The 12,280-nt window shown below is 47.6% G+C and overlaps 1 protein-coding gene across 1 annotated transcript in view; it reads right to left on the bottom strand.

Annotated features, from left to right (window-relative positions):
- Positions 1-4,463: 4,463 nt before the first annotated feature.
- The window catches only part of Exog (exo/endonuclease G), a 22,480-nt gene continuing 14,663 nt past the window's right edge, over positions 4,464-12,280 (bottom strand). Inside the window, exon 6 of the mRNA XM_013346461.2 lies at positions 4,464-6,705. Within this exon, the coding sequence (XP_013201915.1) occupies positions 6,244-6,705 (462 nt within the window). The 3' untranslated portion in view covers positions 4,464-6,243. The remainder of the gene's footprint in view (positions 6,706-12,280) is intronic.

Raw genomic sequence — 12,280 nt, 5'->3', positions numbered from 1 at the left:
AGGAAGGTGAGGGCACAGGGGCAGCCTGGAGCCAGCCCTGGCTGATTGTCACAGTCACCATCCTTTTTTTTTTTTAATTAAACAAACCACAGAAAAACAATTTTATTAAGCTGAACAGTTTCTTTGATACAAAGAGAAATACCAAAAGGAAACCAGGACATATGCACATGTAATGCCCCCACAAAAATATATGCAATAACCTAAGGCAAAAAAGGACAAAGTTCTCTTCAACAGAGAAAACTATTTTAGCTTTTGGAAGGTGTTTCCATGCACCATTCTTTTTAAATTACAGATTCCAGGGCTGGGGAGACGGTTCACTGGGCAAGCCATCAATTCCACAAGTGTCAATTCCACAACACATGTAAGCCAGACATGGCAGCACAGTCTGTAATCACAACACTAAGGCAAAATGGGGATGCAGAGCCAGAACCCCCTGAGGCACACAAGCCACCTAGCCTGGTGCACTGCGGTGAATGGCATCCCACCTCAAACAAGGAAGAAGGTTAGGGCTGATACCTGGGGCTATCCTCAGCTCTTCACACAGTATGAAATATGCACGGCCTCACACCCATGTGTGAACGCACGCACGCACACACACACTTTCTTTAAAAAAAAATGAAAGTTGGGGCTGGAAAGATGACTCAGTGATTAAGAGCACTGGCTGCTCTTCCAAAGAATCTGAGTTCGAGTCCCGGCACTCACGTGGTGGCTCACAACCAGTTGCAGGGAACCTGCCCTATACAGCCTCCTTGGGCACTAGGCTTGCACAAGGTACACAGACATACATGCAAGCAAAACATCCATATACATAAAGTAATTTCTTCAAATGCAAAACCCAGCCTCGTAACAGATATCCTGAATCAAAATCTCAAGGGAGCCTTTGAGAAATCTACCTGTATCTATACATACAAATTTTGTTTTTTTGTTTGTTTATTGGGGGTAGGGTTCAAGACAGAATTTTTCTCTGTGTAACAGTCCTGATTATTCTGGAAATCACTCTGTGGACCAAGCTGGCCTTGAACTCAGAAATCCGCCTGCCTCTGCCTCCCAGGTGCTGGGATTAAAGGTGTGTGCCACCACCCCCGGCCTATAGTGTGTGTGTGTGTGTGTATACACACATATACATATATATTGTAGAGATGAGGCGAGCAGGCTGTGTCCCGCCACCCAGCTAGCTTTACCCCCGAAATAATTACACAGAAACTGTATTCATTTAGACACTGCTTGGCCCATTATATCTAGCCTCTTACTGGCTAACTCTCACATCTTGATTAACCCATTTCTATTAATGTGTGTAGCACCGGGAAAGATTCTAGCCTACATCCGTCTCAGGTCAAAGAATCATGGAATGGAGTCTGTCCTGGAGAGGAGAGCTATGGCATCTGCCTCATTGCCTTCTTCCCAGCATTCTGTCCTGTCTACTCCACCCACCTATGTTCTGACCTATCAGGCCAAGCAGTTTCTTTAATAATTAACCAATGAAAGCAACACATAGAAAGAAGACCCACCTACATCAATATATAAATCAAGTAGATAACTGCTTTAGATCAGTGGTTCTCAAAATTTCTAATGCTGTGATTCTTTAATATAGTTCCTCATGTTATGGTTATGATTAAAGTAAAATGGCGTGTCCCCGAGAGTGGCCCGCTGGCCCAGCAGGTCCCAGGCAGGGAGCCACGCGGGTGAGAGACAGAGACGCACCATGCAAAAAAAGTGAGTATTTATTTAGTGGGTTATGGAAGGGAAAGGGAAAGGGGGTAAAAGGAGAAGCGGGAAGAGCAGAGAGAGGCACAGAGAGAAAGAGAAACAGAGGGGGGAAAGGGGAGAAGTGGGGAGAAGGGAGAGAGGCAGAAGCTGCCTCTTCAGGAAAGAGCTGGAAAGGAAGCAGAAGGAAGATCTGCTTGCCTCAGTGGGTGGGGGGGGGGCTTTTCTCTTAAAGGAACAGGACAGACCATTACAATGGTGGCCCCAACCATAAAATTATTTTCATTGCTACTTCATAACTATAGTTTTGCTATAGTTAGCTGGGCGGCAGTGGCGCAAGCCTTTAATCCCAGCACTCGGGTGGCAGAGGTAGGGTCCCTATGAGTTTGAAGTCAGCCTGGTCTACAGCCAATGGCTACAAAGGAACCCTGTTTTGAAGAACAACAACAAAAAATTGCTACTGTTATGAATTGTAACATAAATATCTGTTTTTCAAAAGTCTTAGGAGCCCCTTGTGAAAAGGTGGTTTGAGCCCCAAAGGAGTCATGACCCACATATTGAGATTAATTAATCTAGATTAATGAAATCAACAATATGAAACTTCAAATTAAAGCCTATGTGTATAAAAGGTATTTTGGATAACTTGGCAAACTTTAACAGGAACTGCTAGATCCTTGATAAACTTTCCTTCTCCCAAACAGGATCTTCTTATGCAGACAGGTTGACATGATCCTTGTGCCCCTGCCTAACTTCTGGGATTACAGACATGCATCAAACCTGGCAGGAATTTCAGTAATATTCTTAGATTCAATAACATAGTTCAAAAATATAATAGAATGTCCTCAATCCTAGGCTACACTAAGTTCAAGTATTAAAAAGTGACTTCCCATGCCTCAGCTTACTTTTTGCGGGGACAACAAATCAATTTTCAATGGCTCCAGGTGGAGAGGAGCCGTTGAGACAGAACACTGGGGAAGGGACAGTCACCACGCTCTTCTGTATTTCTGCAGGCTGGACATGTCTGAACACACGGTTGAGGGACAGTTACTAGGTTTCTGTGGAGTAAAGCATGAAGCCTGCTGGATGAGGTAACCTCCGCTCTCCTGACAGGCCTCAGGGCTGCCACCGGCATATCAGACATTCTGTGGGGCTTTGGGTGGCACCACAACTGCTGTCACAGCCCAGCCCAGATATCCCTTGTGGAGAGCAGGCCATACTGACCCCTAGAGGTACTCTGGACACTTGGGCAAGAGCAACCCAGCCCCACACTGCCTGTGCCCATAACCAAACCCATTACATGGGGTTCAGCTCAAAGGGCTAAGCCCCGTTTGGCCTTTTCTGGTAGCTTGACTGAATACAGGAAATCTACCTCTGTGAATCCAGCTCCATCAGCTCCACCAGGACAAACTAGAGTGAGGCTCAGGGGCTTAAAGACAGAGGTGTGTTGTAAAGACTCACAAGACAGAAATAGGTGAAGTGCTGAGGGCCAAGCAGGAAGGAGAACCATTGTCGGCAGGGCTCAGGGCTAGGGTGGGCCGTGTCCTGCCTGTCACTGACAAATCCCTGACAGAAGGAAGCAACTTCAGGAAGGGCTTCTTTGAGGTTTACGACTGCAGGAATTTCAGTCCACCATGGCCCAGAAGTCACGGCAGCAGGAATGGCTGTCTGCCGAGGCAGGAGCCAGAGGTGGAGGGTGTTCATGTGGTGGCAGACAAGGCCAGAACCAAAGGGGGTATAACCTTCAAAGCCTGCCTCTACCGACCTACTTCCAGCCTCTAGGCCTCACCTCAGCACTTGACAGCCTTCAAAACGGCACAGGCTGGGGATATGTTGATAGGATACATGTCAGGTTCCATGCTGTAACAGGCTGTCAACAGGAAGTCTGTGGCAAATGAAGTGAGCTCAGTGATACCCTCTGAGACGAGGTGGGGACACAGGTGACGTGGCAACAGACAGGATCATCCCAGCGTCAGGCTGCAAGCTGAGCACAGCTCCGCAGGAAGCCACTCCCTCAGGATCAGGCTGCCTCTCCTGCAGGGCCCTAATCAAAGGCCTGGAAGGAGGACAGAGGTTCCGCTGTCTAAAGTGTAGGTGCAGAAACGGCAGCACAGCACGTAACTCAGGGTCTGGCTCTCCTCTCCCTAACCTTAATAACTTAGCTTTGGCCAAGTGATCTCAATCCGGAGACCAGAGCTTGAAGATGTCACAGGAAACTGAGAAAGACTAAGGATTAAATCCCCTCCCTTAGCAGAGCCCTCCCAGTCTGCACATTCCTTCAGACCAGGAGCTGGAAGGGTAAAGGGTATACAGGGCAGCGGCCCAGGCTCAACCTGAGAACCCGAGGGAACCCACTAAGGTAACAAATGCTAAACTAACCCGCTCAAGTTTGACCGGTCACAACGTCATGTCTCTGACTCAAGTGAAGCCCAGGAATAAACTGACGGCTACACTGAGGGCCACAATGACTGATCCAAAGGGAGCTCTAACCCTTTGTTTTGGGCCCTCTTAATGAAACACAACTCAAGCCCCACTGTTGTACACACAAAAAGTGAGGTCAGTGCTAAAGAGCATGGGCTGCTCCTGCAGAGGACCCAGTTCAGTTCTCAGCATTACGGTGGCTCTGTAAGTCCATTCCAGGGGGTCCAGTGACCTCTTCTGACCACTGTGGGCAACAGGTGCTCACGCTGCGGGCACAGATGCATATGGGAAAACAGTCATAAAAAGGTTCAAAAGGAAAAAGAATGAGACCTGGCACACTGTGATGTTACATTTTTATCTCTATTTTTCATAATAACCAGAAAATACTTCATAGGAAATAAATACTGATATAGTCAAGATTCTTCACCATCCAGGAGGAGAGGCAGGAGTGAGGGAAGAGACCCAAGACCACCAGCAAGTCGTGCCAGCAAGCAGAACAGAGAGAGGCTCAGCTGCATGGATTCAAGCAGGGACCCAGGACACAGCCCATTGAGTGCCGCCCCTGGGGCTCCTGGAGAAACACCCAGGCCCCACCATCACCTCTCTTCTGAGGAGACAAACTAACAGATTTTTTTGGTCACAGTGACATTTTTGCTTTTTATCCTTGGCAGGACTGGCACAAGCTAATGGGGAACAGTAAGATAAAACAGAATGGCATTAATCAGCTGGAGTGCCCTACCAACTTTTTCTGTTTACTCAAACGAAGGAGCAGAACAGGGTCAACCAATGCCTTGTCTTTATTGTAAATCAGGAGCATTTCTATCAGAGGCAAACAACACATCAAAGATCTCCCCGGTTCCACTGCTCGGAACACGGCAGCCGAGTGACAGAACCAGACATGTCCTTCCCCTGGAAGCCACTGGACTATCTACACCTAGGACAGCTCAAGACTGTAACCCACGACAGCTGCCCCCTCCCACAGGAGTGGCCCAGGATCTACCTCCTATGGTGTGCTGGCCTGGCAGACAGCAAGACCATAGGCACCTGGTGACTCAGCACACACCTTTCTTGGGCTCCTCTGGAATGCCCCGAGTGAAGGAAGAAACAAGCCTATCTGGCCCCATGGGATCCCTGGAGGGAATCGCAGGCTCTGGTTAAACCCACAAACCATCTCCATCTTTGCTCTCTTCTTCCCAGCTCAGGTATTAAAGTGTCCCTGCCTGAGGAGACAGCAGAGACAGAGCCTTCTCAGCAAGCAGAGCCTCGGCCCAGGAATTTCCCATGGACACAGGTGATGTGGGATTCCCCTCTGCATGCTGTGAATACCACTGGTTAATAAAGAAGCTGCTTTGGGCCTATTGCAGCACTGAATAGGGCAAGGCGGGAATTCCAAGCAGATAGAGGAGGAAAGAAGGTGGGCTCAGAGAGATGCCATGTAGCTACGGGAGGAGAAAGACACCCACACACAGGTACCAGTAAACCACAGCCTCGTGGTAAAATATAAAATAATAGAAATGGGTTCATTTAAGATGTAAGAGCTAGCTAGAAATACGCTTATGCTATTGGCCAAGAAGTATTGCGATTAATACAGTTTCTGTGTGATTTCGGGGCTGGACGGCTGGGAAACAGACAAGCAGCCTCCGCCTACACATAGGTATATACTTGAGTCAAACTCCATCCGACCTTGTCTTAGCTCAGAGAGCACTTCTGTAGAATACCAACAGGGAAGATACAGTTCTCTATGCCTCAACATCCCCACATGTAGAATGGGAACAGAGGATTCTGCACAGAGGCTCAGTCAGGCAACGCAAGTAAAGCACTGCCTACAGAGCACACTAGGAAAGGTTTCAACAGACAGACAGAAGGACATCAGGATCGTGGGAGGAGAAGCAAAAAGTACATCATCAGTGTATTTGGACAGGATAGGAGAGGAATTCTAAAAGCCACCTCCACCAACTCAGATCCTAGGGAAAGAAAACCCTGAGTTTTGAGCTCTTAAGTCTTTGGAGGGACGTTTAGTCAGGATTCCATCATTTCTTTAAAATAAGTCTGCTAAAATACGACTGCCTAGAGAGGGAACGCCTGTTCACTCATTACAGGCGCTCAGCGTACACCCGAAATCTAGGACAGGTTTTCCCGCTGGGGATCCACCTGCTCCTTAGCCTTCAGTTCCTCCAGCTTCTTCTCATAGCGACTCAGAAAGTAATCGTCAGGTTCGACCCCTGAGTTCTTCAGAGTTTCCAGGACCTTCTCCAGTCTGGCCACAGAACGGGCCCCGTCGATCTTCCTTGTACTTAGGTACAGAGTGAACTCCTGGAAACCCAAGAGCTTACAGGTGTCCACAGAGCAAATGTTCCGGATGTTGGTGGTTCTGTCCAAACGGGGGAAAAACACCAGACCTGACATCTTCTCTAAGTCCTGCAGGCTCACCTGGAACTCAGTTAGCTGGGACTGGAACCCAATAGCTGTATTTGGCACCACAAAGGCTCCCAGAGCCAGCGGTTCTGTAGATTCCGGGCTTCTGCGAGCCAGAATCACCTTGTAAAGGTGTGAAGGAACTGCCACGTTGTCCTCACCGATCACCTAAAAACAAAGCAGCCCAATTAGTGGCACTGATCTGTGCCAACAGTTCCCAAGGTTTTGTTCCTACGTCTTAGATGCATTACCATAAAACCTCTTGTGAGCAGCCTCAGCATACCCCAGTGCAGAGCCCACTGCTAAGAAAAACCAAGAGATTCAAACAAAGACAGCTCCAATGAGTCTTTAAAGTAATGCTGCCCCAAAGATCAGGACAGAGGAGGAAGGGCACTAATCATTAAGTTTTCAGGGGAAAATGCTGTTATTTTCTCTTTATCTCCAATTCAGAGTTTTTGGCCCTCTACATAGGAGAAGCCAAAGCTGCTGGCTTCAGAGTCTCAGCTCTCATAATAAAAACGGCCCTGGCTTAGCAAACTCACCAGCAGCTGCCATGTCAACAGAACTTTCTAGATCACTTCGATCACAGCTCACCTTTTCACAGTAAGCACATGCAACTGCTTTTGCTTAGTTTTAAATGTTCCTGGACTATCAGACATTGAACTTGTAAATTATGCTGTCGTCAAATCAGACACGATGAGGAAGGCCGAGCAGAGAAAACACGTTGGCTGTGTAGATTGGCCGTACTAATGAAATAACATTATGAACCTCTTCAAATGTCCTCCCAGTGTGCTTAAAAGCCTAATCTGTTGCCTAAAAAACAAAAGCTGAATGTCCATTTACTTAATGGTCCCCGATAAAATGACACAAGCCAAACAAGCATGCCTGCAGTGTGCCTTCCAGGGCCTCCTTCGGCCCGTATCGCCCCCTGATCAGGCAGTTCTAGCTGCAGGTTCCCTGTCAGAAGCTCAAATAAGATAGTGAGATCAAAGCCAAAAAAGGGTTCTTCTCTGATTTTTATAAACTCCTATTCACACCGCACGCAGCCCTCAACTCCACGGCCATCTACTATCTGTCACACACTGCCACAACCAACAGTAGGACTTCAGGGAAGACCGAGCCACAGGAATGACATCCACAACCAACTGTCTGTGAACATTCTGAAAGTGGTGGGGGGCTCATTAGGAGTAAGGTTTATGAAACCACGCGGTCCATAGGTTCAGATTTCTTATTCCCAAGAGTGACTTGTGCCACTAGACAAGTGAGCTTGGAAAGCTACTGCATGTTCACACCAGGCTTACAATCCCCAGTAGCATCCCCTAACGATGTTCAGGGGTCCTGAACCTGGCCGCGAGCCTCTAATCCTAGATCCTAGCATTCAGGTGAAGGCATGAGGATCAGAAGTTCAAGGTCACCCTTGGCTGCTCACTTAGGGAGCTCTAAGCCAGCCTGGACTATGTATCTCCTTTTAAAAGGAAAAGGGAGGGGCACCAGCAACTCCTGAAGGGGAGCCAATGCCCACAGATCACCCTACAGGCAGAACGTGGCCAGATACTAAAATATGACAGATAATGATGATAAGGAGACTTGGGGGCCAGAACTAAGGGCATAGTGACTATGGAACCATATTCTCAAAGGGGTATAAATTGAAATGAGCTTCAAACGCTATGTATGGTGGCTAGGGACACAGTTGGTAAGCAAATTACTGCTGCCACCTGGTGGGCTTTCCATGTCACTGCAACACAGCACAAGAACCTCCAGCTCCTTCTACACATCCACTTCACAATTTCTACCTCAAAGGCTCCTGTCCACAGACAAATGGCTACTTTCTAAAATATTTAACTGGCCATGTACACTGGTTGCTAACCAGAACTTTTAACTGAGTTCCTTACATACCAGCAAAAGGCATAAACGTTTGACATTTTATATTTCATGGTCTCACTGCATGGAAATGTGCCATTTCTATAGTTCTGGATCTCTCAAACGCACACAAGCTAAAAAACCTCCGATGCTGCAGTCTTGAGGGCACTCCCAATCACTCAGATCCATCTCAATCCTGACACTGGTCATGGTCAGAGCCATAACATGTGACTCTTCAGGTCATGGCCTTCCCTACAAGCAGAAAATGAAATCAGGGTGGCGGTGGCGCACGCCTTTAATCCCAGCACTAAGGGAGGTAGACGTAGCTGGATCTCTGTGAGTTTGAGCCTGGTCTACAAGAATTAGTTCCAAGACAGCCAGGGCTGTTACACAGAGAAACTCTGTCTCAAAAAAAGCAAAAAGAAAACAACTACTGACAGACTCCAAAGCTTCAGAGAAACCCTGTCTTGGAAAACCAAAAAGAAAAAATAATGAAAGCAACTTGTTATCTTGTCCAAGTCAGTCTACTTTGTTCTCAGCACATCTAAAAGAGGCTGTGCCTGTTTGGAAATTCAAAAACCTACTGTTTCCTCCAAGATTTATAGCCACGTAGTGGTGTTGCACGCTTTTAAAATCCCAGAACCCGGGAGGCAGAGGTAAGTAGATCTCTGAGTTTGAGGTCAGCCTGGCCTACAGAGTGAGTTCCAGGACAGCCAGGACTACACAGAGAAACCCTGTCTCTAAATAAATAAGTAGGCAAGTAAGTAAGTAAAGTAGGGTTTTCTTCCTTATAGGTAACTCAGCAACACACGTACGTTTCTTACTTTGAGAAAATGTTCCTAGAATGCACAAGGTTCTGCCAACTAGACAGCTCCTCAGGTTCCACTTTGCCATAACCCGGTTCCTTTCTTCCTGTACAAACAGCACCAACAACCCCCAAATGCCCTCGTAGAACAGTATGACAACAGACTGACATGCTAATTTAAAAAGCAAGACCAAAGCACATGCCTTTAATCCCAGCACACAGGAAGCAAAACCAGGGGGTTACTGTGAGTGTGAGTTTGGGGCCACCCAGGGCTATACAGTGAGGCCCTGTATCCAAAGACAGAGAAGAGGAGGAAGAGGAAGAGGAGGAGGGTATGATGGTGTAAAATTAAAATCCCAGAACCTAGCGAGGTAGAAGGAGGAGGATCAGGGGTTCAAGGACAGCCTGGGCTACATGGGACACTGCTCAAAACAATGACATAAACAATTTCAAAATCCCCAAGATCTATAAAAAATATTTTTTATAGAGAATGTGATTCAAACAACAGTTTTTGCAGAGGGACAGTGGAAAAACATGGGCTCCAGCAAGATCAGACCACTAAAGGTCAACAGCAGGTTTCAGAAGGAGAAGTCAAGCTGAACACAAGTGGCTGCGGACAAAGGGTTTCTGTCTGTACGGCTTAACACGAACCAAGCTTCGAATATAATATCGGTACATCAGCAACAAACCTTTTCACAGAAGATTTGGCATAAAAATGCTTTACAGAAGAGACTGCTGTTGCTATCAGACCGCTCAGGGACCCTGGACTCTTGTCAGGGCCAACAAAAACTGGAAACCAACCAGCTGGAAGCGACTGGAAAATACAACACACAGAACAGCTGTAAGATGGGCTCACATCTAAGTTGGTTATTTCCTATCTACTGCCCGGAGCTTGCTTCCTCCTTCTAAGACACAGAAATAACAACCTAACCCTGTCAAAACCACAAAGAACCCCCCAGTTCTAGAAGAAATTGGCAAGAAACAACATAGGGGGCTGGGGAGATGGCTCAGAGGTTAAGAGCACTGACTGCTCTTCCAGAGGTCCTGAGTTCAATTCCCAGCAACCACATGGTGGCTCGTGGCCATCTATGGTGAGATCTGGTGCCCTCTTCTGGTATGCAAGCATATATGGAAGGAATGTTGTGTACATACTAAATAAATAAATCTTAAAAAAAAAAAAAAAAGAAACAACATAGGTTCAGCCTGTTATCTGTACTGTCACAGAGTTGCTGTGTCTTGAGTAAAGTTCTTAAGATAAATGTATTTCCTGACACCATTCCCAAGAAGACAAGAAAGGAAGACATCAGACCAAAAATAAAACTACCACAACACATCAAGAGACCACGCCCTTAAAATGCCAATCACATGAAAGAAAGAAACACGGTAGTCTGGAAAACGGACTCAATCCCTACCTAGGACAGGAAGAACACGAGAGGAGACAAGGGAAGTGAAGTCACAGAAATGTTGGTGCCCTGTGTCACGGCAAAGCCAGAAGACACCTGTTGGTAAGGTAGCTCAAACTAAATAGAGCCTCCACTTACGGGACACTGCTCCAGGCAGTGGGCAGATACGTAAATGACCAAACTTTCCCTGGACTTCCAGGTTCTGGGAACAGATTTCTGATTTGCTTCCTTCCTAGGAGGAACTGGCAGAAATCTGGGTTGCGGCTGGCAGGGACGGGCAGACTGTTAGACACTGCTCACGCTCCACCTCACATCAGGTCATTTACAACATTCCTGCCCAAATCCTCAGGTATGGTCCACTCATCTGGACTCAGGCTCTCCTGTAACGGACACCTACCTCAGAGAAAGCACATGGCCAGCTCGGCTCTGCTAAGGATGACTCTGATTCGAGCTGTCAGATGGTTCACTTCTGGTAACATCACTGCTACCAACCTCCCTGAGGCTCACCCGGACTCAAGGTCCAGAGTGCTGTGATCCACTCCCCCAGATTCTAGTGGACATTTCTGCCTGGCTGTAAGGAACCCTCTTGGCCCATTTTATTTCTGCATGCTAGCAGATACTCCTGGCCTCCGCCCACAGCAGCTTCCATTGCTGATGGACTTAGCTCTGCAGCAGGCGCTCAGCCGCCCCTGTGCCACTGCGAGAGCCTCCAAGGATGCCGCTGAGTGAGCATCAAGTGTCAGAGAGATCCAGGTCTGCGTCTCCCCATCAATCTCAACCGGTGAGGCCTGGGTTTGCCTCCCTATCATCCTCAGTTTCTTGTGTGGAAAGGAACAAAGCCTCATTTTGGTAAGGGCTGAAGTGAGGACAGAACGACGGCGGGGTGAAAGGTCCTTACACGAGGCCTCGTCTAAGGCCCTCCCTAGACGCCAGCTCCTTTGCTGCACCTCTCCAAAGTTTAAGCGCATACATGCGCCAGTGCCTGCACTGCAGACCCAGGTACCCCACGTTCCAGAGGCAGAGTGTGTATGACTGAAAACAAGCAGCAAGCCTTACACGGCCATGTGATCCAGAATTGTCAAGCACCCCTTAGAGACGGAGCTCAAGGTTCACACTGTTCCTTCAGAGGAACAGGCTGCTCTCAAAGGCTGCTCAATGTGTGTCCCCTTCCAAACAGCATTAAAAGACACCACTGGACAGAATTGATGGTTCTAATTGAGGGTTCACATGCTAGAACTGTCTGAATTTCTTGTCTGGACATTCAGGCTTCTGCCACCAGGCCCAGCCCTTCATCTCTTCTGCTTCTTCTACATAGACGTACTGTTTCTCAGCACAGGTACCTCTCCACTCCCCCTGCCACCCCTACCACCCCTCCCAGCCTCACCTTCCCTCAAATGTGCTTTCCTTAGTGAAATGCTCACATATGCTTCTATGCGTGCACACAAATGCATTTTTTTTTACTCAGTTAAATTCTTTTTTGATGTTTTTTTTTTCCCTTTTATTGAAAATTACTAGCAGGAGGTAGTGGTGCACACCTTTAATCCCAGCACTTGGGAGGCAGTAGCAGGCGGATCTCTATTAGTCTGAGGTCAGTCTGGTCTACAGAGTGAGTTCCAGGACAGCCAAGGAAGGTGGAAGGAGGGAGGAAGAGAGGGAGAGAGGGAGAGAGGGAGAG

Source organism: Microtus ochrogaster, chromosome 5, assembly GCF_000317375.1.
Source record: "Microtus ochrogaster isolate Prairie Vole_2 chromosome 5, MicOch1.0, whole genome shotgun sequence".
NCBI lineage: Eukaryota > Metazoa > Chordata > Mammalia > Rodentia > Cricetidae > Microtus > Microtus ochrogaster.
The sequence above is the reverse complement of the archived record's forward strand: the minus strand, read 5'-3'. Positions and strand labels throughout refer to the sequence as shown.